This window comes from Colius striatus, chromosome 6 (assembly GCF_028858725.1).
Source record: "Colius striatus isolate bColStr4 chromosome 6, bColStr4.1.hap1, whole genome shotgun sequence".
NCBI classification, from domain to species: domain Eukaryota; kingdom Metazoa; phylum Chordata; class Aves; order Coliiformes; family Coliidae; genus Colius; species Colius striatus.
Window position 1 is genome coordinate 1818049 of NC_084764.1, and position 27146 is coordinate 1845194.

The window sequence follows — 27146 nt, forward strand, 5'->3', positions numbered from 1 at the left end:
GGCGCTCTGTAAACCAGGCCGGCCGGTGGAGCAGCCCCCGGCGGGCACCACCTCCAGAACTCCCCCCTCCCGTCGCCTCGGTCCGGTCTCCCGAGGGCTGCGAGCCCCGGGCGCGGGGCGGGGCGGGGCGGGGCGGGGCCGGCGGCTTCCGCGCCCCCGGTCCCGTCCCGGTGCAGCTCAGCGGGGGCGGTGGGCGCGGCGATTCGCCGCTTTGGGGGCGGCGGGCGCCCGGCTGATGCATATTCATGAGCGTGATGTCAGACGGGGAGCACAGCGCTCGGTGACCGCCCGAGAGCGCCATTTCCTGAAGGAGAAGGCGGCGGTGGCGGCGGCTCAGGAGGGACTGACGGACGGACAGACACACACACGGACGGGTCCGCGGCGGCTGCGCGCCGGCAGGGGGAGACCGTCCAGCGGCCGGCCCGGCCCCGACCCGCCCGCCCGCCCCGCGGCTGGGCCTCGCCCGCTCGCCCCGGCCGGAGCGGCAGACAGAAGTTTGAGCGTCCCCGCAGGCTCCCGGGAGCAGTGCGGTGGCGGACGGCGACGCGGAGCTGCCGTAGCCGCTGTCGCCGCCGCCCGCGCTGGCAGCGGGAGCCCCCCGCGGCGCCGGCAGCAGCGGGGACGATGGTGGTGCGGGAGCGACGGAGCTGAAGCGGAGCATGGCGATCCCGCGGCTCCTCTTGCTGGGACTGTGGGCTGCGGCGCTCCGGGACGTGGCCATCGTGGCAGGTGAGAGGGGCTGACAGCCCACCGGCGGCGGGGGAAGAGGTGGCCGAGGGCCAGGGGCGGCGGGGGAGTGCCCCCGAGCCCCCCGCCCGGCGCGGCGGGAGCGGCTGCCGGGCCGTGAGAGAGGACGGGTCCGCCGGGCCCGCTCCCCTTCGCCGGCCGCGTCCCGCGGCGGGCAGCCCGCGCCGCGCCGCCTCCACAGGTGCCGGCAGCCCGCTGAGGGGAGCGGCGGCCGGGCAGGGGCGGCCTGGCACGGCTCCAGCCTTACGGTCCGCCCGGCGTGGCGGCCGCGGAGCCTCGGGCAGCCACAGGTGGGGGGCAGCGCCGGCGCATTTCGGCCCCGTCCGCGCCCCTCACGGCCGGGCGCGGGGGGCTCCGCAGCATCCGTGAGTCCAGCGGTAGGACCAGCGACGTGGCAGTCGGGAGCCGGCTGCTCCCGGCGGGGAGCACGGGCTGTGCGGGGTGCTGCGAGCCTCGCCCGCCTGCCCCCAAGTACCCAGTAGTAAGTCGCAGCCCAAATAATCCTCCTCCTTGTTTGCGGAGGTATTGTTCTGGTATTTGCCTAGCGCGGAGCGTGGCCGAGGAAAGCCGGGCGCTAACGCATTCCTGAGTGGCTTTTGTTGATTTCTCCCTCCTGAGCTCATTTTGCGAAGTTTCACCCCCGAGTCGGCGGGCGAAGCAGCGTGCTGGTGAAGGAAGCTCCGGCCGACTTCGCGGGAGCTGGGGCTCCGTGCCGCGTGTGGAACGGCGTGCGGGCGGGACCCGGGCTGGAGGGACTGCGGGGCAGCCGGGTCGCTAGATCAGGGTCCTAAGGAAGCTGAGGAGCAAAAACCCCTTTCCGTTGGTGTGCCACGAGCAAGGCATCTGCCTCTCTCTCTCTTTCTCCCCACTCACAAATTAACGTAACAAAAAAATATGCTCCTCGCCCAAGCAATCAAAATATTCAGAGGTGACACGTTTAAATAAACAAACAAGCAGATATGTCACTTGACAACCAGAATGTTCGTTCGCTGTCAGTTCTGTCTGACAACTGCCTGGTAAGATATTTAATAGCATTTCATTTCCTGGCTGTACGTTTCAACTCCCGCGGCTCTTACGGGCTTGGAGGAACTTCTTTGGATGAGATGGTTTCTTGCGCTGGTATGGATGGTATCAGATGAGAAATCGCGAGTGGGAGAGTGGAAGGAAGCATAGGTGGAAATTAAAATCCATGTGTGCTCCTTCCTGATACGTGCAGGAAGGGATGCAGCAGCTAAAACTGGATCTTTGTCCAAAAAAATGTGTATTAAAAATCTCTGATCTGTATTTCTTGGTGGAGGGGTTACACTTGGGTGATGTGGAGAATTACAGCTTGGGCTCAACCCTTGTACTGTATATTCATTTTCCCCATCATAAATTTGTATGGGAAGCAACAGCCATAAAGGGTCTCTAACAACACTTCTTTGTTTAGTCTGTGGCTAAATCTTTCAGCCTGGCAGTCTGAGGAAAGCTGAGTAGGTTTGGGGGGTTATTTTCTGTGAAGGCACCTGTAATGAAAGTATCTGTCAGATTGTGAGCGCATCCAGCAGCCTGGCTACATCGGTTTTCTGGAACACAGAGAACTGCCACGAAGCTTTCCTGTTTTATTCCAATATTGTGAGTGGTGAAAGGGAGGGTGCTCTCTGGCTTGCACTGGGACGTGTCATTTGTGTTACAGATGAGTTAAATAATGAGAGGTTAGATCATCCTCACCCACAGTCATTAAATCCTTAGCCCGGCAAATGAGCTGTAGCAACTCAAGTTAAATGATCATCTTACCAGTTTTCCAGTGCTCTCTGTGAAGTTATTAAATGATACCAGCAGACTGAACGGCAAAAGGCTGAGTGTGAGAAACCAGCTGTTAACAAGCTGGGGGATCTTGCTGAGGAAAGGCATGAAGTCTTTCAGCCTGTGTTCCAGGACTGCTCCTGGACCACTGCTGCCCCGCCGGGTGCTGGCTGCCAGTGGCTGAGCTCCGGCTGGTCCCACACAGCCAGCTTCCTCTTCCACCAGCTGGGACGGCCACGCTGGGAGTCCCTCTGCTGCTGCTCTGCCCGGTGAGGTGCTGCCCTCACGGCTGTGGGAGGGTGGTGTTTTGGCAAGAAGGGAAGTGGCACATGAGAAATCTCAGTCAGATCACTGGCGAGGCTGTGACAGAGTTTGAGAGCAACAGGGCTGCTTACTTAGTAGCACTCTGGATTTCACAACTGACGTTTTCCTGTCTGGCTCCGTAGGCTGGTGAAGCACTCCCTGAGAAGCTAACCAGCTAGTGAGCTGGGGGAAGTTGTAACATACCGTGATATGTGGCCAGGCAGGAGTGGAGGCATTTTTTTTCTGAAGGATGTGGAGGCCACTGCCAGGGCATAATGTTGAACTAGGCTAGACCTGTCCCTGTCTGTCAGACCTGTGCCACCGCATAGGAAGTGACCATTCTCCTTAACAAAAGTGGCTTTGCATTGATTGTCCACCTTCCTGCTTTGCCAAAGTCTCCTTTGATCCTCTGGCTCCTCATTTATATGCCTTCTTTACTTCAATGTGCTTACATAGTTGGCTTCTGTGTTTTCTCATGGTAACACATTCCATAGATTTGCTTCTGCTTGAGGGAAACACTCCCCATCCGCCCACACGTGTGACAGTGCTCTGGGCCAAATTCTGATCACTTCTGTGTGGACGTGAAGCCGAGCAGCTGCACCCACTCGGGTCCTGTTGCTTTCGGGTCCAACTCCGCAGCTCTGGGTACAGCGTGGTCCTTTGGCTGGCCCGGAGGGTCAGGGAGGCCCCGCTTGAGCACACGCCCACGGCAGACGGCAGAAATATCTGCTTTGTAAACAGTTGTGCTCCTCGGTGAGGTCTGCTGGGGAATAGGCTCCGCTTGCATGGGCTTTGCAAATTGCAGAGGAGCTTTGTGTACCGCCCAGGAACAGCGGACGCTGAATAACGAGACATAATTGATTCTTTCTTGCATCCCGGCTCTTTACAAACGCACACAATGGAGCAAGCACAATGATTTCTTAGCAGCACAGGAACACTGTAGCTGAAATTGAAGCGTGGGGAGAAGAGGGGAGGTGTGGTAGGGTGTTGAGCGAACACGCTTCCCACCGCTGGATCCCTGGCACGGCAAAGCTGCCAGCGTTTTCCTCCGGGTCTGAGTGCCTGGACACTGCTCTGCAGAAGCTCACCCCGCTCTGACTTGAGTTGAAAAATGCCCCGTGTACCCTCTGAGCCACCACTTCTCTCCAGCAGTTGCGCTTTCAGTGCTTGTCTTTGTTGCTTAGCAGACGTAGTAGAGCAGTGCTGAGACTAACAGACCCCTCTGCAGCGTGTGCTGGTAGGGTGTGTAATTCCAGACCACCAACCTAGAGTAATTTGCTGTACTCCAACCCCCCTTCTTCTTGGGGGTGGGGCGGAGTAGTATTTCTTTTTTTAGGTATGAAATTTACAGGACCTCCAATCAAATTAAAGGTGTCCCAGGGTCAACCTGTGAAACTAAATTGCAGCCTGGAGGGAATGGAAGACCCCGAGATGTTGTGGATGAAGGACGGAACAGTGGTGCAAAGCGTAGACCAGGTGTACATTCCAGTGGATGAACAGCACTGGATCGGCTTCCTCAGGTACAGCAGCTGCAGAGAAGGAAGAATGTGGTGGACAGTACAGCCCAGCTTTCTGCTGTCAGCTATACCTACGTGGGGCAGGGTCCTTATGCAAGGGCATAGCTGGGAGCAGAACTGAAGCCACAGAGGGCTCGCTTTTGTGCACTGGAACCAACACTATTGGTTCCCCAGCTGATGTGGTGACAGGTGCTTTGCTGATGCTTGTGATGCTCGAGACGTGACTTGTAGGTGAAAGGATGCTCTTGCCTTATTTGCTCATCTCGTTCTGCCATGCAGCAGGAAGACTGAGTTCTTTCTGACTCACATTGATAGGTTTTTTCTCTCGTACTCGCTCTGTTCTCTTACTCTCTCTCAAGCTGTCAATCTGCTCTATTAATTGAGACTCCCCAGACTACATCCCCTTCCGTTCTTCAGGGAGCAGTGCTTGGCACCTGAACCATCTCTGGGCAGACTTTTCCAAGACACTTGCACTACGTGGATGGGTGCTGCCCTACTCAGAGGCATGAAAACTCTCTGTTGCAAAGCAGCTCTCTCTGCCTTTGTTTCAGCAGAAGAGGAATGCCTGCTCGATCTGGAAGTGCTGGCTTCAACGGGACATGAGGTTCTGATCTGACTTTTTCTGTGCACAAAGAGAGCTTGTGCAAGCAAACATGCTGTCACCCTGAGGGCTCAAAACTGTCCACTGGCCGAGGATCGCTCTTCCTTGAGCCCCAGCTTCATCTGCTGTTAGGCCTCTTGGGTTGAGGTTGCACAGTCTCCAATTCCAACAATGAAAAGTCTCTGTGCTAAAGCACATTTTGACTGGGAGGTGGGGGAAATCTGCCCAGTAACATTATTGCATAACGTTGTTTTGTGGGAACAGTTTGTCTTGAAACTGTATCATTTCCTTCCCCTGAGTTCCACTCTTTGCTCTTCACAGTCCCTGCTGATCTCCTTTCTCACTTCTTTTCCTCTACTTGGAATTTTCTGCAGCACCAGGGCTAAGGCAGGGTGCTGGGACTAGTTGTGTCCCTATTTCTCTCTCTCTCTCCTTTTTCCTTTCTTCTCCTGAAGTGATGATTTCTGGCACCCGCTGTGGGACTCTGCAGCGATCGCTGTGTATCAGAACGTGTGGCTGGGTGAGTGGGACAGCTGGTGCTATTTGAGGTACAGCTCTGAAAATCAGGCTGTAGTGGGTCTGTTTTGTGCATTTCAGAAACCACTCTGCCTCTCCTGTCTTCCTTCCTGAGATGTTCTTCTCTTTCCCAGGGTAGACTGCTAGTGTTAGAAAGGCAGCCAGAATGTCTGCTGAGGTTCCCTGCATGGCATCAGAGGCATGGCTGCACATCCCATGGCGGGGCAATCAACATTGGTACCTTGACAGGTGCTCAGAGTCATGTTGGTGCCTTTGGTAGCTGAGACCTTGTTGCTTTGGGACCCAGTTCTGCCCTTAGTCACCTCAGGTTGCCAGTGGCAATGAATATACCACAGATTTCCAGGGGTGGAGCAAGGAGCAGAGCTTTCCCCTGAACTGGAGGCCCGTGAGTTGAATGCTGCTCATTCCTATGACTGCCTTTCCCTGCTTGGATACATCTTCTCAAAAGGGAGGCTGTTGCTGAGCAAGGGAGGACACAGAAGAGCTCGTAGGGTGAGGTCCTGTGTGGGAGTAGGACAGCAGAACCCCTTGAAATCACAAATTGAGAGGCCCAAGGAGTTTCACACTGTGAGGTGCTCCTGGGATAAGAGTAACAGTGAATGCAGCTGAGGCAAGGGGAGCCCATTTCTGACCCATCTGTTCCTGGATGAGGCTGTCAGCAGTCCTGTCACCTGAAGCAGAACAGCCAGGCTTGCTGAAGGTTTGTGAGTTGGAGTTTCCTGGTAGCCTGACGTTGCTGGCCAGGCTGTTGCTCTGGAAGGCTAGCTAGAGTCATGGTCTGGGGTCGAGGTGACCAACCCCTTCCTATCCTCAGAGGACACAAGTGATGAGTTTTCTGTGAGGATGTTTTGGAGGAAGGTTCTCTGCTCTGCTCTCCTCTGCTGTGCTTCCCTCCATCCTCTTCAGAGAGGAGCCTCCTCCCGTCTCTGCTATTTTGCCACACACTTTGTGCTGGCCACCTGTTGCCTTCCTCCTCAGAGCTGTCTGCGTCTCAGTGGGTGTTGTCCGTGCATCTGGTTTGCCAAACACTGGAGGGTCCTTTGGGGCAAAAATATGCTTTATCCACGTAAAATATCCATGTGGCTTTTGACTTTTTTCAGCTTGAAATCCGTCGAGCGGACAGATTCTGGGAAGTACTGGTGCCAGGTTGAGCACGGGGGGAAGAAGGAAGAATCACAGCAAGTGTGGCTCATAGTGGAAGGTAAGGAGGAGTAGTAGTGCTGGTTTCCTTTCAGGGCTGACCCACCAATATGCTCTAGGTGGAAGTGGTGAGAGCAGATTGCTCCAGTGACAGGCTTCTTGGATCTGAACTGCTGCTAACTGCAGTGAGATCACTACAGGGGCAGGAGTGAGAAACAGGAGAGCAGATTCAAGGAGCAGAGCTGGCAGTTCGTTACCTTCTGGCTTTATTTTGGCACATTAGGAAACAAGATCCTTTTCCCCCCACACGTTTCTTTCCAGCCCTTTGATCCATTGTTGCTTTTGTCTCCAAAGAATTGGTAGAATGATGGGGTAATTCAAGTTGAAAGGGATCCATAGCCATCATCTGGTCCAACCTACTTCTCAGAGCAAGGTGACTGCCTGGTTGTGTGTGTCAGCCAAACAGGTCTTTGAGGGCAAGGTAGGGTTTAAGCCAAATTCTGGGTTTCAGGAGAAAATGCTGTCTATCAGCTCTTCACCTTGACTGTTCCATGTGCCACTGTTTTGTCCAGTCTTGTCTGACCGATAGTAACTTCTACATGGTTGCCCAAGGCAGTGTGGGTTGGTGGCTTCTTGCTGTCTCTGGTTTTGTTTCCCTTGAGCCATGAGTGTGTTGGGTCCTCAGAAGCTGGCAGTCGTAGGATAGCTCAGTGTTTGGTGAGGAAGTTGACGGCAGCAGTGCATTTGCAGCAATAAGAGGGTTTTTGAGTGGTATGAGTAACATTTTGGACCAGAACCAAATCAACAGTCTTAAAGAGACAGGGCAGGGAGGGTGTTGTGGCAAGTGGCGTGACCCAGGTGTTTTACAGCAAGGGTTTCACTCACTCAGGGCCTCAGAAACATCCACAGCAGTTCTCCTGGGGAACAGGAATGCCTACCTGCTGCCTTCCATAAATCCCAGCCTTTTGTCCACCTACATTTTCAGCTGGAGAGCAAAACACTCCGTTGTGCAGAGTTTCCATTACCGAGGCCTGCCCCAGAGGCACTGCATTTCCACGCTGGGGGGGGTTAGGAGTGGTTGGGTAGCTCAGTGTGTTAAGCCATCTGAAAAACAATGGAACCTTTCTGGATAGCCCAGGCAAAGAACACTGGAGTAGCAAAAATATCCAAGTCACAAAATGTGGCTGCAATTAGGCGAGGGGGAGCATGGAGCACGGAGGCCACAGCTTGCAGGGGAAGTGTAAGCTGAACAAATGCAGCTAGGTGCCGTCGTGAGAAAAGCAAGTGTGGTAGGAGCCAGTTCCACTTGAACTGGTCACTAGTCACGTGAAGGGGGAGTTAGGGGATGAAATTAAAACATAACAAGTAGTGATACAGGGAGGATTTTTAAAAATACACCAGCTGTTGGCATGAGAAAACAGCAGGGAATGCCAAAGCCTATCAGCCCCACCTTCACTGGGGTCTCTGGGTGTGCTTCTTCCCTGGGCACAGAATCACAGCATGGTGGGGGTTGGAAGGGGCCTTTAGAGATCAGCCAGTCCAACCCCCCTGCCAAAGCAGCTCCACCTAGATCAGGTCACACAGGAATGTGTCCAGGTGGGTTTGGAAACCTCCAGAGCAGGAGCCTCCACAGCCTCCCTGGGCAGCCTGGGCCAGGGCTCTCTCACCTCAGCACCAAACAAGTTTTTGCTTATGTTTCAATGGAACTTTTGGTGTTGCAGCTTCTTCCCATCACCCCTTGTCCTGTCACTGGGTACAACAGAAAAACAAGTGCTGCCCCAACCTCCTGACACCCACCACTGAGATATTTGTAAATGTTAATGAGCTCCCCCCTCAGCCTCCTCCAGACTAAACAGCCCCAGGTCCCACAGCCTTTCCTCACAAGGAAGATGCTCCAGTGCCCTGATGATCTTGGTGGCCCTGCACTGGCCTCTCTCCAGCAGTTCCCTGTCCCTCTGGAGCTGGGGAGCCCAGCACTGGACACAGGACTCCAGCTGAGGCCTCACCAGGGCAGAGCAGAGGGGGAGCAGAACCTCCCTGGCCCTGCTGCCCGCACTCTTCTTGCTGCCCCCAGGCTGCCATTGGCTTCTTGCCCACGAGGGCACGTTGCAGGCTCGTGGAGAGAGGATCTTTACTCTCGTTATTTGCAGCCCTCAGTAGGTGCTGACAGGCTTCAGTGCTACACAGAACAAGTGTGGGCTACTGGTGATCTCAAAGTGAGTGTGAATGGATCCCTGTGCTGTCCAATATCTGCCTTGGGATCCATGGAGGTAGTCTGCATCAGGCAGAATTCCTAGCCATGATATTTGACCTGTCTTTGTAAAACAGCTGAAATGTTTGGTCTTACAAAACACTCTTTGGAATTTACAAACCCAAAATGATTTTGAAACTGTGCTCTGGTTTAAAAACTAGGCTCTGGCCTTGCAGAGAACACGATAGCTTTTGATGCCCAGGGGGGTAACCCAAGAGGCACTCTGTGGAGTGTCACCATCTTAAAAACATGGATTGTGTTTCTTACAGAACTTGCCCTCTGAAATTACAGCTGGGTGGTTGTTCCTGAGGCTACTGGCTCCAGTCAGAGCCCAAACCACACCTGTATGGACACGTCCTGCTGAGTTATCACTGTCTGAATACTGAATGGGAAAAAAAAACCCACTCAGATCAGCCCTGTGGGCTGGATGCTGGCTTGGCAGAGGGAGCTGACAGCCTCATGTCCTTGCTTTGCCACTGATGTCCTGGCTTTTGGCTGCTTAGTGCCTGCATGGTGCTGGCACCCACCTCTCCTACCAGGAACTGGGAGGCTGCATGTATTGCAGACAGGGAGGTGTGCAGGCAGCAGAGGTCCAGGGGCAGAGCACGTTCCTGGGCTGGATGAGTCAGCTGCACTCCCTCGGCTATGGGAGCTCTTAATTATGGTCTTGTTGCTCCCAAAGTGAGAAAACCTGCTGTGCTGGGCAGGATCCTCCTGAAAAGCTACCTTGGGTGCTGTGGCAAAGGGACGGGGTTCAGGGATCCCGCTCACAGGTAGAAGAAACAAAGATATTTTCCCTTTTAATATTCCTTGGAAAAGGAGGGCAAAGAAGGTGGAGGTGTCACAGCTGGTATCTGCAAAGTGTATTCACTTTTATTGTTTGTGAATGACTGCAATAAAAGAAAAACCAAACGTGTAAGCAAAAGCACCAGCAGTAAGTCATGGTGATGGATGTACTTGTCCTGAGCTTTGACTGACCTTTGCACAGATAGCCACCATCATTCTTGAGGTGACCTATCTTTAGACTTTAGTTTGTTCATTTACTTGCCACACTAAAGGGAGGGGCAAGGAAGTGAGGAAGGCACAAACTGTCACCTGAAAGACACAAACAGTGACTGGAGAGTCAGCAAAAGGCTGAGGACACCTCTTTTAGCTGGTGTTTTATGTCAGTTGCCTGCTGTTGGAGGTGCTCAGCATCTGCCAAACCAAGTGGAGCTGCTTTGGGCAGGGACAGACAGTGGGATTTAAGCACGTGAACACATCATGTTTCCAGTTCCCCCATTTCTGTGAGGCAGCAGACTTCCAGGACACGCTGCTTCCAGCTCAGAATGCCTGGCTGTGGTGTGGGTGCAGCTGGTAGCATCTCTGCTTGACACCCAAAGGTTTGGGTGTGAAAGGGAACTGGATGTTTCCCCCCAGCTCTCAGCTCCTCCCCAGCTGCACGTGCTGGCTGTCCTGCAGGGCCAGTGCTGCTGCTGCATGGTGAATTTTGTGTTACTGGTTTGAAGCACTGAAGCCACAAGAATTTTGACCTTGCCCATAAAAGGAAACGCATCTCTTGATGTGAGGAGTTAAACTCAGCTATTGCCACTTAGAGATGATGTGAGATAGATAGCATTGCAGCTGCATTTTGCTCCCTCTGGGCCTGATCTAAGGCCTGTTGTACCAAGCAGGAGTCTTTCCACAGTGGGAACATAGTTAATCAAGAGAGCTGTGCCCGTGGATGGCCTTCAGCTCTGAAACAAATTGCCCCTGACTCCGAGGCAGCCTGGTTCTCGTGCTGCTGGAACATGCTGGAAGGCAGCTCCAGTCAATTAAGCTGTGGAGAGAGCATTGTAAATGATCCCTGTCTCTCACTGAGGGGATTGCTTTCCTCATTCATGGGTTTGTTAGAGGCTCTAGTCCAACGTGTTCACAAGCTTTAGTTTTTAATGCACGGTATCTGCAGCTGGATTCAGCGTCTTTTAAAGTGGTGGCTGCCACCACTGAACTTATTGATTGTGGTTTCTTTAAACTTCAGTCTCTCCAGGTGAAAAATGAAGCAGATACTGCCACTAAAAGCTATTTCATAGGGGAGTCTTGAGGGAGGCTCGGTGAGAGAGGCTCCTCAAAGGCGTTTGGAGGCGAGCACTCTTGTCTCTCTGGCTCCTGGTAGGACAGTGTGGACATTCACGCTCAGAGGTGATCCAGCAGATCTGACCTTTGCTTTTTATGAAGGGCTTGGAAGGAGTTGGATTAGGCCAAGGGGCAGAGTAGATGGATGTCTGGTGTTGGGCACTGTTATTAGTGGAAATAAACAAGAGACAGAAGGAGTCTCTCCAGTTACTATCACTTGTCTGTTGCTTTTCTAGGTGTGCCCTACTTTACTGTGGAACCTGAGGATGTGTCCGTGTCCCCTAATGTCCCATTTCATATGGCCTGTGCTGCTGTTGGTCCCCCTGAACCAGTGACAATTGTCTGGTGGATGGGAGATTCTAGAGTGGGGCTTCCAGACATCTCCCCCTCCATCTTAAATGTGTCAGGTAAGGCTGCTGCCAATGCAAGGGATCACCTTGAGCTGCAGAAGAGGAGGAGAGCTCTCTTCTGATCATGCCTAGTGATTCTGGGTAGCTACATAGTCTGAGAGTGGTCTTTGACTGTACATTGAGGGTTCAGAGATCACGATCATGTACAGATCATCTTGAAGGGTGCTTGTTACCCTGTGTATTTCTGCTGGCTTGAGGCACACAGGCTCTTACAGAGCTTGGCTGGGGCTGGCACCGTGGGGAAAGTGCTGCTGGACAGGTGGTGCCTTGGGTCCCTCTTGTGTTCCACCTCGTGCAGGGTGTTCATGGTCACATTAAGTGACTCTGACATTTGTCTTGGAAACCTCCACACATTCACATGTAACAGATGTCACCTTCTCCTTCTGTGCACAGCCTTGTCACATGCTGCTTTCGCCTCTCCTTCCCCCTCCTCTCTGTTCTTGTAGGCTTTCTGAGTGCTTGTATCATGAAAACCTGACCTCCTCTTGTAACTGTGTGGTGGTTTTAGAGTGGTGCTGTAGTGGGCTGGTTGGGATCCCCAGAGACCAAGATTTGGCCAGGGCAGACACTGCCTTCCCCAGCAGCGTCAGCTCAAGAACTCAGGACCCAGTAGGTAATGAGGCCTTGCAGGGAAGGGAGATGTACCTACCAGGACCTGGCTGCAGCTATTCTTGTCATTGCCTCTTACAGGTAACTTTGTTCTAATTGTCCAACAGCTTTGCGTTGCTTCTTCTCTTTGCTGCTGTTTTGTGATTCTCAGTAGGCCTGAGCCAAAGTCAAAGGAGCTATTTAGAAAGAGAAGGTTTTATGACTAAGAGTCATGTCTGGTGCCTCTTCGTCAGTGTTGATACAGTGACACCCACGGGGAGTTTCTTTCTGTACATCTTTGGTCATCCTTTGAGCTACCCAATCCTATTAAGCCTTCCTTTAGAACCTAATTTATATGCAAATCAAAACCTGGTTTATGATTTGCAATGGTTTTATCATCTGCTCCCTCTCTTATGTAGCCACTGGGTGCTCTTCCAAGTTGGAAAGGAAAAGTGCTCCCTTATGATACAGTATGTCTGTTGAAATGGAAGCTGGAAAGATTGGCAGTCAAGAGAGGAAAGACAGTAAAAAGAATGTCTCCCTTCCTCCACTGAATTCATCCCACGGTGCTCCTTAAGGCTTCTGTCTTCATGGACCAGTGGCCTGGAGACCTGGAGACTTGCTCCTTAGCAGTTCAATCGAGGAACCAGGGTTGTGTTTTTGGCACCAGCACCTTTCTTCACCCCCTCTCGGTGTTCTTTGGGATGTCCCTCAGGCAGATCTTGTCTTTGCAACAGAGAGTGTAGCAGGACACCAGCTGTATGCTCAGATTGACCCAGCATGTCAAAAAAGACAGTTGGTAAGGAAACAAGCATTGCTAGCTAAAGAAAGCCTCAGGTTCTGAAGCGAATACTGAGTAGCGCTGGCTAGAAAGCAAACAGAGACTTCAGCAAGGGCTTGGTTTGGTAGAAGGACCTTTGCATTTGGAAAGCAGTGCTAGTGGTGGTGCTAGGAGACCTTGCCTTGTGTTTTCCTCAGGGCAGGGCTATGTTTGGTTCTGTCTTTGGGATGTGCCTACAGTGTCAGGTGCTGCTGTGCTCTGCTGCCTGGCTTTCAGCCCGCTGGCAGCGTTTCCCTCTGGTTCACTGGAGTGAGTGGTAGAAGCTAAAATAACTTGCTTCCATTTCATAGCAGTCTGTCCTCTCTTCCACTCTGCCACCTTCACAATGCCACGAAGCTCAGGCTTGGGAGATGCATCAAAGGGCAAAGACAGGCACGGTGCAAGCTGCTCTGTGCAGCTCTGAGTCCTTTTTCCCTCGGAACTGTATGCCCACAGCGTGCCAACGTTCCTCAGACAGAGCCTTACAAGGCAACAGAGGGCCAAGCTGAGTGAAAACATGCTGGACACTTGGCCAGGCAGCTTTGCTCATCTGTCTCAGTTCTGGTTGATTAGCATTACCAATATGCATCCTGGAGCAGATGCACATCAGTATGATGCCCTGTTCAGGCCCTGTGGGATGGATGCTTGCAGAAGAGAGGGAGAGTGACTCTCACTTGTGTCACCGCTGGAAAGCGCCTCGGTGCTGATGCAGCAGGGCTTTGCTTCCTCTTCCCTTGCCTGTCTCCAAAAGGTGAGGGACAGGTTGGCATTAGCTTGAAATCTGCAGTGTCTGGTTGGAAGTTTGCCTCAGCTTATAGCCCAGTTACAAGGTGGTTGTTACAAGGCTGAGGCCCAGAGTGTTGAGCGTTGTCTAAGCACAGGGTTCAGCACCATCCTTGCTACAGAGGTGCTCACCAGGATGTGGGCAGTGCACCTTTACTGAGTGCTGTGAGCTGCTGTTCAGCCAGATTCATCCTTCTTTTTTCAGTACTTTCTGAAGCTCTTGTGGAAGCTTTTCTGCATTGCCACTCTCTCTCTGATACAACTGCGTTCAGCACGTTCGTTGCATTGGAATCCACGTGCCTTTGATTGGCACCCAGCTCAGCCTTCCAGTTGCCTGTACAGCTTGAGCTGAGTGTCACACAATTGAAGTTGTGCTGAAGGTTGAAGCTGGATTATATAGTTGTTTGTGTTTCCTTTTTTTTGGCTGATCTCCAGGTATTAATCAAAGCACAGTTTTCTCCTGCGAAGCTCACAACGTAAAGGGATTGTCTTCATCTCGGACAGCCACTGTTCAAATTAAAGGTGAGAGAGCCCAAGAGAATGGGCAAGGGACTTGGGTTTGTGCTCTGGGGAGGGAAAGTAGGGCTTCTTAATGTGAGGGATTGTCTCAAAGCTGCCAGGAGCCAGCACTGGCTGGAGCTCTCGGCTCTGGAGACAATGCTCCGTGCTCTAACAGCAGCTCCCACTTGCCATGCAAAGCTGTGTCCCAGGCTGCTGAGAATAAACCACATCTGATTCAGAGTGGAAATGGGATGTCAAATAACAGGTTTTTCACTTGAGTAGGAGAGAGTCAGGGCAGCCAAATTGTTTGCCTGAGATGAAGCTGGGGAAGTATTTCCTTTGTGGAGATAGATGGGTCTTGTTAGAGCTAAAGAGGCCATTACTTCTGCTGCCTGCTTTTGGCATCACATTAGATGCTGAAAAAAAAAACAGCGGCCAGCAAAGTCTGCTCATCTGCACTGGTTTCATGGATGCTGCTTTTTAAATTCTTTGCTCTTCAAGAACTCCTTGAAAACAAGCAATTCCTGGCCTGAGTGTGCCCAGTTGCCGTTTGGACGCCCCTACCTTGTCGTTTCCTCCGTTCCTCCAAGTGACCGAAACAGGGATAATCAGAGCAATCAGCCTTCCTCTCCTCTTCCTCTTGAGATGCTTCTGCAGTTGAATTTTTAGTTGTGCTTTAAATGCCACGACTCTCAGTCGCAGGAGAGGCACAAAAGTCCTGTGTTCCAAGTGGCAGCTTATTGCCCAGTGCAAAGGGGAGCAAGCGTCCCTGCCTGTGTCACAGCTCACACTCGCATTAGCTCACGTTCGTTGAAGCTTCAAATCTAGCTGGAAATCTCTAGTGCCCTTACAGTGGATGTTTCTTCAGGACATAGTGGTGCTATGCCAGGAATGCAGTGTGCTAGACCAGTGAGATTTATAACTTCATATAAAAGTGTTTGGAGTTGTTGCCTTCCAGGCTTGTTTACCCAGGGGAATTGCTTACTGTGGAAGAGATCTTCCGTGGATATTTTTATCCTGGGATAGAGCTGAGTTCCCAAAGCTGTGGTGCTTTTTAAAAGTCTCATCAAGCTGTAATTTGAAGGAACACTTAGTGGAAACAAGCTCTTTTTTTTTTTAATGTTAACACAGATATTTTAAACTTTGTTTAACCATTGGGAAGGGGATGGGGTAAAGGTCTCAGTTCTCACAGTTCCCAGCAGTTGCCTTTAGCCAGAAGCGCTCCATAGGTGTTGATCATCAGCTAAAGAATCCACACAACCTGTCTGGGAGATGTCAGGAGGATGGAGCCAGGCTGTTCTCAGTGTTGGCCAGTGATAGGACAAGGGGCAACGGGGACAAGCTGCAACAGAAGAGGTTGCAAAGAAACACAAGGCAAAGCTTCTTCCCTGTTGAGGTGAGGGAGCACTGGCAGGGGCTGCCCAGATGGGCTGTGGAGGCTCCTTCTCTGGAGCCATTCCAACCCCAGCTGGATGAGTTCCTGTGTGCCCTGCTCTAGGTGCTGCTGCTCTGGCAGGGGGGTTGCACTGGGTGAGCTTTGCAGCTCCCTTCCAGCCCCTCGGATTCTGTGGTTCTGTGCTATGTCACCATCATACACTTGTAAGGTAAAAAAGCAGGTTTTAAATAGCAAGTCCCACGCTGTAGTCATAAAGGTTCTGACTGTAATACCCCAAAGGTATGTCTAAGAGTAGTTTTTATAACTCAGGGATGCGGTCAGGCTGTCCTAAAGAGCAAAAGTTTTGAGGATCTAGTACAACCCCTGTTAAAAGGAAAGCAAAGCTCCTAACAAGGACATCAGCAGGAACGGGAGCAGGCCCAGATAGTATTGGTTTAGTCCTTGATCCTGTGAACATCTGGGCTTCAATAGAATTACTCCTGGGAGCAGTGGTCTGTACATGCATGGCCAGGGCCTTCCTCTCTCACACAGATCCATCTGCCAATGAGGGCTCCAGTCCTCCTACAATTTATTAAACAGTTTGTTTCTTCTCTGTTTCCAGAGGCAAATATTTTTGTGAGGGCATTTACCAACTGTTAACATTTCTTCCTATTTGCTGTTCATTATCTGTTCTCTGTAGTGCCCACAATGTGCTGGGTGTACTCCAAGCAGAAAATTACTGTTATTGTAGCCCACAGTCCCTAGATGTGCACAAAGCCCCATTGTTCCAACCACTCTGCAAGCACAAAGGAAGTTAACTCTCATCATAGCACTCAAGGTCCTGTTTTCATACTGGCTCAACTCTCCTTCATGTGTGTGCCTAAAAGTTTAGGGGTTGTAGCTCATGTTTCATAGCACAACAGGAAACAACCACACAGAGGGGTTGGGTTTTTTTCCCCAGGGGATACTGGGGAAATGCATCTGTCCCTTCTATGAATTCCAGAGCTAGGGGAAGTTGCTGGCAAGCTGACTGTCTTTGGAGGCTGTCTCCACTGCAGAGTGGATGTGTTAGTTGATGATTTGTTCTCACTGGGATCACAGCCTGTATCTCCCTTGGGTCTGCCATCCCCTGCTGGACATCTTGCTAAACCTGAGACTTCCAAAGACATTTACAGAAGACTTGAGTCAAGGGCAATGTTTCAGTGATACCCAAGTAAGCGGTGAGAGTAAGCTTCTTCCCCAGCCTTACAAACCTGAGCACCCAACATCAAAAGGGAAGGAAACTAAGACACAGAAAAGTGTCACAAAGACCTCTCACTGGAAAGCAGACCCCATCCCAGACCCCTGCTCTGCTGCCCCTCCTCCCACCCACACACACTGTTCTTATCTGGGTGGCAGCTCCTTGCTCTGGATCCTGGTAACTGGTTAACAGGGCAACAAAGGCTTTATAGGGTTAATCTGTGGCACCATCTATTCCCTGCCCCATCCTCTCCTCTAGGCCCCCTGGAGAGACCTGAAAGGGGGGCTTTGGTCTGTGCATTTCTCCTTGGAGATAGCCCTGTGAAGATGCTGAAGGCAGTGTTGTGGTTATCCTCAGTACACTGAGAGACAAAGGTACTCTCTGGCAGACCAGAAGGTGCAGCTGGAGGACTTGCAATTACTTTTCCACTGGATACAGCTTAGGAGAGAGAGAAAATTGTATCTGTAGGCAGAGCCTTGTCCTGAGAACCATTGGGCTTCTGAAAGGGAACTCCTGAGGGTACAGCTTGTTGAAGTGCTGAAGGAGGAATATGACTCATAGCAGCAGTGTAGGGTTTCTGTAAATGAGCAAAAGCTGGGGGGAGAGGGCAGTAGCCAGGGAGCTGGTCATCTCTCCAGGAGGGAGGCGTGTCAATAAAACCAGACTCAGCAGTGGGAAGGGTGTGTTGGGAAGAATAGGAAGTAACTGTGTGGAACTACAGCGGGAGGGAAAGAGGAGGCAATGTGAGGGGAGAAGGGAAGCACTGAGAAGCCCAAAAGGAAGCCAGGAAGCTGGGTGGAGGTTAATGTGACAGCGTGGGGAGGGCCCTGCAGTGATGGAGGTGTCTGGTCAGAGCCAGAGCAGAGGGTGCTGCCCTGTGGTGGTGGGAAGCACAAGCATCTGATTAAACAGCAGGGCTGGGCACTCTGCTTTTGTTCCTGGCTCTGCCTTGAATTTGTAGTGTGCAGTCAGCCATGTGCTCCCTTGGCCTGGAATTGCCCCTCTAGAAAGCAGAGTGTATTCCTCCCAAGCACGAAGGAGATGCAGAGTTCATCACAGGCTCCGTCCCAGGGTGTTTCGGAAGAGTTTGCAGTGGGCAGCTGCAGGCAGAGTGTCCACAGCAGCAAGCAAAGTGAGACTGCTGCAAATGCAGCTGCAGGGGATTTGGGTTGCTGCTGCAAAAGCACCCTTGGCAAGGCTGGACCAATGAGAACCAGGGGAGGGATTTTAAAGCCCGGATTTGCTTCACAATGTAAGCCCACAGGCAATTGTGTTGTTAGGCTGGGTCCTGCATTGCAATAGAGGGGGCAGGGAAGAGGGCTGAGCAGCAAGGTGTAAACATCACACACTGGCTTTGCTATCCATCAGCCACTGCCTGTGTGCATGGAGCAAGTCGCTGGGCTCCCAAAGGATGGATGCAAATAGCAATGGTTTCATTCCCAACGGTCAGGGAAGCTCCAAAGATGTGAGAGTGTACCATTTCTCTTAATGATTTCATTGCATAGTTTCTAGCCTCAAGCCTCTGTCATTTCCATGTGAAAACCTGCTGGGTTCTGTGTGTACTGAAAGGTCTCTTTGTTTCCTTTACAGCCATGCCTCTGCCGCCTCTCAACTTAACTGTAAGCCAAGTCACCAGCAGCAATGCCAGCGTGGTCTGGGTGCCAGGGTTTGACGGCAGGGCACCCCTCCATTCATGCACTCTGCAGGTATGGCCCCTCTGGATTATCCCCTGCCCTGCCTGAGGGGTGCTTCTCCTCTGAGCCACAGCATCATTTGCTCTCCTGAATGCTTTGTAGCAGTGTTTGAATTCTTATTCCACAGTTTTAAAACATGGAAACCTAACAAGGTGCAACTCAGGGCTTATGCAGGTGACAAAGAGCAGGGCATAAAGTTTTGAGCATGAGACCTCCAATGGAGAGTTTGAGACTGGCCCCATTCTCCCTCCTGGACACAATCACACCAATTGCTCCTTGGCAGCTACTCCATCGGAGAATTACACGTAGCAGTCTGTGGGAAGTGCCCTTGACTGGCTGCAGGGTGTTGTGTGTCCTGCTGGCATGGAGCAGCTGGCCTGTGCTGACTTCTCCTGTGACTCCTGTGCCAGCTCAGCCCTTTAGCACCAGAGGAAATGCTGGCATCCAGGCATGCCAGTGAGCCCAAGGGATGAGGAGCTCGCAAAGTGTAGAACGCGGGACAGGAATGGGGGGAATGATGAAGGCAAGAGACAGGTTGGGCTTTGTGATACAAAGTTGGGCCTGTTTGCATGTTTCAGAGTAGTTCTCTAAATCTTGATTGGTTTTCTGTTGTCAAAGCCTCAATTCTGCCCAGAAAAATCCAGGGTGATCATATCCTTTAGCTCTGTTGGGTGCCCAGAACGTCTCTGTTCCTGGGTTCAGCTTCAGGCAGGGTTAGTTTCTACAGCACACCTAACTGTACAATCAGATCAAACAGCTGGTAACTCAGTGTCAAAAAGAAAAGGAGATTCCTGAAGCAATCTGTGCAAACACAGCCAGGCACATTCCCCATGGCCTTTTCTGCCAGGTGTGAATATCGGGCCCCTGCTTCTCTTAGAAACTCCACTCCAGCTCACATCACTGCTCCAGTCAGGTAGGGGATGTTGCAAGCCATGGAGAGGAGAGGGAAGCAGCCTAGCTGGTTTACTTGCAGTCTATTTGAGGGGGAAAACAGAGGTTTCATGCTCTGATGTTTATTCCCTTTCATAAGTACAAGAAACCATCATCTTGTTTGAAGTGACTGGCGGAAAGAATGCCTGACTATAGCTGGCCCCAGTCTCTGGATTGTGTTGCTGCTTCTGTTCTTGTTCACAGGCAAAACTGGTTTTCTTCCTCTGTTTGACAGTGCCAGTTATCTGCAGTTGGAACAGCCTCTTGTGTCTGGCTTGCACTCTGCAACTCTAGTCACCCTGGGCTTTGAGTTCCCCCTGCTTTTGGCAGGGGCAGGGCTGGGGGGATGGGACGTGTGCAGACGAGTGAATCAGAGCAGCTCAGTTTCTGGCCTCTCAGCACTCTCTCAACCCCTTTTCTAAGCCTTTTCTGTTCTATTTGGGGAGGATGAAGTTCCTGCTTTTGGATGTGGGAGCAGGGTAACTCGGCAATAACCCTCCACTGAGAGAAACCCCCGAGCTTCCTCTGTCTCCCACACTGAGAGATTTTGTGAGAGACATCAACCTGCGTTTCCATGTGAGAAGGCACACGGCCCTGGCTGTCCCCAAGGCACTTCTGCTTGGAGCCTCTCAGAAAGAGAGTGGGGTTTTGGCACTGCCTCAGGAGCACTGTGTTCAGACAGGCAGATTGCTTCTGGGGACAGAGGAGGGAGTTGTGTGTTTACTGACTGTTAACACAAGCCGAGTTCCAGGGTGTAAAGGGGGCAGATGTAAGAGCACCGACTCGTCAGACTTGGACAGAAACACATCATCAGACTGAGAGGGTTTAGCACAGAAGTCTGCTTGGTCTTTTTCCCCTTGCTTTGGATGACCCTGACAATGACAACAGTATATCCTTGCTATTAAAGAAGCTTGAGATTCTTCCTTCTCATTAGCCAAATAAAGCAGTGGGCCAAACGCGTGTGTGAGAATGAGCAGAAGGGCAGGGGAGGAGTGAGGAAGACTGCTTGTGGAAAGTGAAGTTCAGGTGAGGGTTTCACTTCTGGCAGTACAACTTGCTTTTTCTCCCAGCTTTGCAGTTTGATGTGCACTTGAGTAGGAAGGTAGACTGAGCCTGTAAGCAGCGATTTGTGCTGTTGCCAGTAGAGAAGCAGGAACGTGGAACCCGTCTGTGCCTTAAAAGCACACGGTGAGATCAGTTGAAATTAACATTCATCTTGCTTGAAGGTTCATACTAGAAAAAAATAATAAAAGAAGGGTTGTGGGAGTGGTAAAAAAGTGTCTTCTTTTGTTTAATTTGAAGCAGTTTACTTGAACCAAGCCATCAGCGTTTGTAATCCACTGCAAAGCTGAAAGTACACAAACTGCTGGAAAAGGAGTCGAGGAAAGAGTTGACACAAGGCAACAGGGAAGTTGATCTACTCAATTTTCATTACCCACACTTAGACAAGCCTCAGAAGCCACCAGCACTCAAAGCAACAAGCACAGTTCAGCCTCTTGAAAGGAAATAATTATCAAACCCAGCTGGAGGAGTTCCTGTGTGCCCTGCTCTAGCCGGTGCTGCCCTGGCAGGGGGGTTGCACTGGATGAGCTTTGCAGCTCCACTCCAACCCTTCAGGTTCTGTGGTTCTGTGAAATGTTTTAAAATACAGAAGCAAATTTTGGGCTGGTGAAAAACGAGGGTGCTGCCAGAGCTGGGAGAGGGATGCCATCTAAACCAGGTAAAGGCATGGCACGTGGTTCTCGCTCTCACAGCTCCCTTCGAAGTATTTCACACACCACTGGTACTAGATCTAGTCATACACAGACCTAAACTAAGCATGAGATGGATTCTATGGAGCTGGTAGCTCTATGGTTTGTGGTAACAGCCTTCTCCTTTTGGCTCTTGGCACAGGTGGCTGAGTCCCCGGACGGCCAGGACGTCACCACTGAAGTCACCCCAGTGCCACCCTTTGCCTACAGTGTGCAAGGCCTGAAGCATTCCACCAACTACAGTGTCCGTGTGCAGTGCAGCAATGAGATGGGCAGCTCCCCCTTCACTGACAGGGTTTATTTCCAGACCCTGGAGCTTGGTGAGCAAATAGCAGACAAGGACAGGGAAGCACTTGTGAAACCAGTGACAGGACAAGGGGTGATGGGATGGAGCTGGAACACAAAAAGTTCCATTGAAACATAAGGAAAAGCTCTTTCCCTGCTGAGGTGAGGGAGCCCTGGCCCAGGCTGCCCAGGGAGGCTGTGGAGGCTCCTCTGGAGGTTTCCAAACCCACCTGGACACGTTCCTGTGGGACTTGCTTTGGCAGGGGGGTTGGACTGGCTGAGCTCTGAAGGTCCCTCCCAACCCCCACCATTCTGTGATAAACTTAATTGAGCTCCTCCTTGCTAATTGTGAAGTGCAAGGAATGACTGCCAGGTTGTTTTTCTGCTCTCAGGGTCTCCTAACACCCAAGATGAAATAATAATGTGCAGTCAAGTGTGGGTAACAGCAATGAGGAGAAATGAAGTACACAGGTTGATCCAGCCCCGGGGCTTCTGCACACTGACCATATGTCTCATTTGCTCTCTGAGACTCTTGGGATCTCAGAAAGAAACAAGAGATAGTGACCAACCTTCTCCCCTTGAAGCAAACAGTGCTGGTGACTTGCAGAAGCTCTTCTCTCCCTTCTATTGGATCTCAGGAAAGAGAGTGAAACTGTCTTTTCAGCCACTCTCAGTGTGGACAGTGCCTTCTTTTCCTGCACAGAGTGATTGTGTTGTGTCCTCTGCTTGCAGCTCCAAGCAGCACCCCACAAAACATCCATGTTATCCAAAGAGATCCTGGTCTGATTTTGGAGTGGGAAGGTGTGGCACCAGAGGTGCTGAAAGAAAATGTCCTGGGATACAGGCTGGAGTGGATTCAGGATAATGTAACTCAGGTAAACAGATGAAGAGGGGTTCAGAGCCACTGGGCACAGAGAGGAGAATGTTCATATTAGATTTTCTGAGCATTAGGGTCCTTCATCCCTTTTCCTTCCCAGGGGAATAGATTGCTGGCATTGCTTTTGTGTAAATGAAACTGTTCTGATATGCAACAGCTCCTCAGTATTTGGCATCAAGACTTAGAGTCATTTCTCCTTTCCTGGCATAATCAGATTTGCTTCACTTGAAAGTTCCTCTGCAGACAGACCAGTTCTGTGCCATTCCTTATACAGCAAGGACAGCACAGAGGGAATTCACTTCATCTCTGCCTCCCTCTCGTACTGTCCCAAAGGCAGCCCAGTGCAGGAGCAGGGCTTTGTCTCTCCTGTCACTAGGACTTGACTTTCCAAATGCTAGCAGCAAAGGTGTATTTAACAAGTGACTGAGCTGCACTGTAAATCACAGGCAGGAGGTTGCAGATTCTCTTATTTACAATATGCAGGGAGCTGAAAGGACCCTGTCAGAGTAGAAAGCCTTTCATTTGTTCTTCAGCATTGTCCTTTCCCAGGTATCTATCTACCTTTGAAGTTAACAGCATTGATTATGGCTTCTTGCTCTTTAATATGTACATAAGCAGTGCTTATTAATGATGAACAAGCTTGTAATAACAATAGGGAAAGGTGACTTGTTTCCTTTTTGCATTACCCATTTCATGCTGGGTCAGTATTTTGGGTTCCCATTGAATTTCTTGTGGCAACCAAGTCTTAATGAGTTTACTGCAAAGAGGGTGTGTGAAGAACATCCCCAAAATGACTCAAAATGTGTTATCCTTGCCCTCCTAAGTAAAAATTAGCCATGGGATTCAGAAGCCATTTGGGATTTGGTCAACAAGTTAAACCATTCAGGCTCCTCCCTTGGATTCAAAGCATCAGATGCTTTGCAGCATGTTGAAGCATCTTTGTGTTTAAACCACAAGAAGGAGGTGTATCTTTTAATAGCAGAAGAAACCCCTCCTACATTTCTATAGCAACTTTCATGGAAGGACCTCAAGGGAAATGATTAAACTTCATATCTTCCCCACACTCTGGGAAGAAACCCAAGATGACAGCCAGAGCTGGTGGCGAAACTGAGAGTAGGAGCCTGGAGTTACAACCCCCAGCCCTTGGCCTGGCAGCAGTGCAGTGCACAGCAGCCTTTTCCTTTAGTTTGAAAGGTGAAGTTTTGGTCTGGAGTGCTTTCAAGACAGCTGACAGTTTGTTGCCATGTGCTCCCAGGGGGAAATGGTCGTACAGGATACAAAAGCTAATCTCACAACGTGGAATCCTCTCAAAGACCTGATCATCAGGGTGTGTGTGCTGAACTCTGCAGGATGCGGGCCCTGGAGTGACCTCTTCCTGCTTGAAGCCCAGGAGGTCATGGGTGAGTGTCTGCTGCCTTCTCTCCACTTTGCTGGGGCTGCTGTTTTCCTCTGACTCTTCTCCTTTCAGTGTTTCCAACTGACTGAGCCACGTGGCTTTATGCAGCACTATACTTCCATCCAGCTCCTTTAAGAAGCTGGTGCAAACAAAACAGCACCTACCCTCTATTCCCTTCTTCAACAGGCTTTTGCTCTTCCTAGTGCAGAGCAGGACAAGGTGAGACACAGTAGAAAAGGTGCAAATGAAGAGTGGAAATCCTCCATGTAATCATCATCCACGTACCTTTACGAAAGCACATGTGACAGAAAACCCCTTTCTTCCTTGATTCAGTTTAAAGCCATTCCAGGCTAGTTTCAGCTGAGCCTGGTGTAACCACAGCCAGAGGGTTTGGAATGGGTTTACTGAGGATGTTTGTACTAATCCAGTTTCTTTCTCTCCATGGAAAAGCTGAGCTGCTGGTAGAAGAGGTAGATGATGCTACAGAAGCTGTGCCATGCAGTCAGGATTGGTGATAAGAAGTCAGCAAAGTGTGATCCTGCTAAAATCCCCCAGTCTCCCAAGGTTTTGTTCCCAGCACCTGTGGCAGGGCAAGCCAGCAATGTCTAATCTCTGATGCTGACCCAGCTGCTGCTGCTGCTTTCTTCCCACTCCGCTTGTATTTTGAGGAATCACATGGGTATTGTTTGCTCCCGGTCCCTCAACACCAAGGCATAGCAGAGTGGGGTTGCCAGACAGGCCTGAGAAGGGGGATAGGGACAGAGCAACCAGGAGAGACCTGTAGCCTTGGAGTAGTGCATCTAATGCTGCTTTTAATGTGTGTGTTGCTCAGAAAGGCCTTTGGGCAACCCAGCTCCTGTGATGAGGTCAGTGCCGGTGGTTACGTGTGAGCACTCAGTCACTGTGGGATCAGAGCCCTTAAAGCAGAGTGAAGGAGTGTGGAGGCCCAGACCTGACTCTGCTGGAGGCTCCATCCAGTTTTTAATCCTGCTTTTTGCTCAGGAATTGTCTGTGGCACCCAAGTACAGAGAAAGGCACCCAAAAGGACTAGAAGATCTCTTTGGAAAGTGGCAAGAAGCCCCAGGGGATGTTTGTAGGGTTTGCATTTTACAGGGACCTGGATTAGGTTAGTCCTGAAAGCACAATGTGTTTGTTTCTATTTACAAACCACTTCAAACAAAAAGGGTAGTGTGAGGTGTGGTGCTTGTTTTGGCCAAACACTGTCTGAAAGCACATCCATTTCTTCCCAAGCAGAGCAGGCTGGAAGGAGAGGTTGGCTGTGGAGACACGGACAGGCCTGGAACAGCAGAGCTGCACAGAGGCTGCATGTTTTGTTTCAGGCCTGGTAGGAAATACAAGTTGCTTCCTTTCCTAAAATAGCAAAGTGGCACTGGTTGCTTCGTGAGAAATGCCAGGGGTGGTTTCTGACCATCTCCCAGCTCAGCAGTGGGGATGACTAAGCTCGGATCAACTTGAAGTCGGATTTGTCATGGCAGCAGAGCCGCTGAGAGCTCCACCCTGCCAATGCAGAGATGCTGTGCTCTGTCAACAGAGATCGTCTGAGTATTTTCAGACACATTCTCAGTGGAAGCCTTTCCCTTTCGTTGCAGAGAGAGGAACAGGATGGTCTAACAGCTTTTCCCAAACTGTGATCTTCATGATGGTATGCAAGAGAAGGCTCTTGGATTGTGTTCTTTGCACACCTTTGTGGTGTGACACTTGCTACAGAAATAAAAGGAGTTTTCTCATCATCAAAGGGCTCCTAAATACCCATTTAAGCTCATCTGATAATGCTGTGTTCTCTCTGCCTTGTGCAGTCTTTGGACACAGGCTGATTGGAAAAGGGGGTGCAGGAGATGGGAGAGTTGAGGGGAGGAGAGGCAGCTTGGCCTTTGCTTGGGCTACAGCCACCCTCTCCAGCTCAGTGGCACAAGTGGGATGCAATAATCTGTGGGGCAGAGGAGGAGGAGGAGCAGTGAATTTCAGCTCTGATTTCTGACACATTTGCTGTCAGCTGTGGGATAGGCTCCTGATTCCTGATGGTTTGGAAGCAGGGAGAGTTATGCAGTCTTGTTTGGTTTCCATCCATCTTCCTTTTGGAGGGACCTCAGGAGGGAGGCCTCCACCCCTGCTCTTTCAGCAGCCCAGCCAGCAGACAGAGACTAGGAAAATGGGCCAAGAGAGGTTTGTCTTATCACAGGGAGAAGGAAACCTTGTCATTAGCTATCAGAGGAGACTTTTCTACATCTGTGTCGATCATTGTTTCTACCCTGATTGTTTGGCAGGAACAGACTGAGCAGTTGGGTTTGTGAATGGTGGAGGGGACTGAAGTTATCTTCTGTTGGCTTTTCCTTCCATTTGATCTCTCTCCCTCCTCTGAAGCAACCTTCAGGGCCAGGTCAAAAGGTGCAGCAAGAGGGAATACCATAAAGCTCAGAGCCTATAAAGCTTTCTGGGCAGGAGAAGAATATGTGAGTCACTGAAGGGAATAAGATGCTGGAAAATAGGTCATAATTTGTTACAAATGGAGAAGTACTAGTCTACTGGGAGTACTGGTCTCTGTTTCCTTAAGCTCTGCCTCTTGATTAGACTGACATTGCTTCTTTACCAACTTGGATGACAATGTAAGTAGTGATCAAGCCTTAGGAACCTTTTGCCTGACTCCTTTTCACATGCACCTCTGCAGAGGTCCATCCAAGTCTCGGCACATGAAGGTAGTGTCTCTTTAAGGACAAGTTTACTTACAGTCTCATGGCATTCAACGTTGTAGGATTACTTACATCACCAGTGATGATTCTCCTTTAGCTTCTGGGCTGCTGAAGGTTAGCAAGGGAGCATGACAATGAAGGAGGTGCTTGGGGAGCACCTGTTCCTCTTAAACAATCTGGAGATACAAGAGCTATCTTGGGTTTTAATAAGCCCATTTATATTCACATTTAATTGTTGGTAATTGGATTTGGAGAAGAAATCTCTCAGGGAATTGGATTAATTTCTCTGTTGTTTGCCAAGCACACATCATATCCTTATACTCATGAGCACATTGCTTCTCTCTCTTCTTTGGCAGCCTGCTCAGACTGGCAGCATCTCCATCTCTTCTGGAGGCAGTTTGAGAGGATACATATTCGGGGAGCAAATATTAGAGCAGAGCTGGAACCTGCATGCTGGCTAACTTATTTCCTGACTCTTTGCCTTTCCTTTGCTAGAGAGACATTGGGAAGTTCCAGGGATGCCAAGCCTCACAGGGTGCTCCTGTGATTCCAGGGGGAATGTAAATGTTTTCAAACAGATTGCCCTGAGGCCATTGTCTCCCTCTATTGTCTTTCAAAGTGTTATCTGGTTGGCATTATCTGTGTAGCCTGGTCAAGGTTCTGCTGGCTGCCTCAAACAGGACAAGGACAGAAAATGCTCATGTTAAGCAACATTTTTGTCCTGAGGCTGCAGTTCGAAGCACCCCAGACCGTGAGCTCATGTGGAGGAGTATCATCTGGCCCAGTGCATTT

At 50.8% G+C, this 27146-nt stretch overlaps 1 protein-coding gene across 2 annotated transcripts in view; it reads left to right on the forward strand.

The window, feature by feature from the left end:
- The first annotated feature begins 238 nt into the window (after positions 1–238).
- The window catches only part of TYRO3 (TYRO3 protein tyrosine kinase), a 41394-nt gene continuing 14486 nt past the window's right edge, over positions 239–27146 (forward strand). The window contains exons 1-9 of one of the 2 annotated variants that reach the window (XM_061998172.1): positions 239–729; positions 4172–4355; positions 6591–6691; positions 11233–11403; positions 14033–14119; positions 18304–18419; positions 21231–21408; positions 22106–22248; positions 23506–23650. In XM_061998172.1, the coding sequence (XP_061854156.1) occupies positions 660–729; positions 4172–4355; positions 6591–6691; positions 11233–11403; positions 14033–14119; positions 18304–18419; positions 21231–21408; positions 22106–22248; positions 23506–23650 (1195 nt within the window). In that variant the 5' untranslated portion in view covers positions 239–659. The remainder of the gene's footprint in view (positions 730–4171; positions 4356–6590; positions 6692–11232; positions 11404–14032; positions 14120–18303; positions 18420–21230; positions 21409–22105; positions 22249–23505; positions 23651–27146) is intronic. The other variant, XM_061998171.1, reaches the window with a different exon arrangement.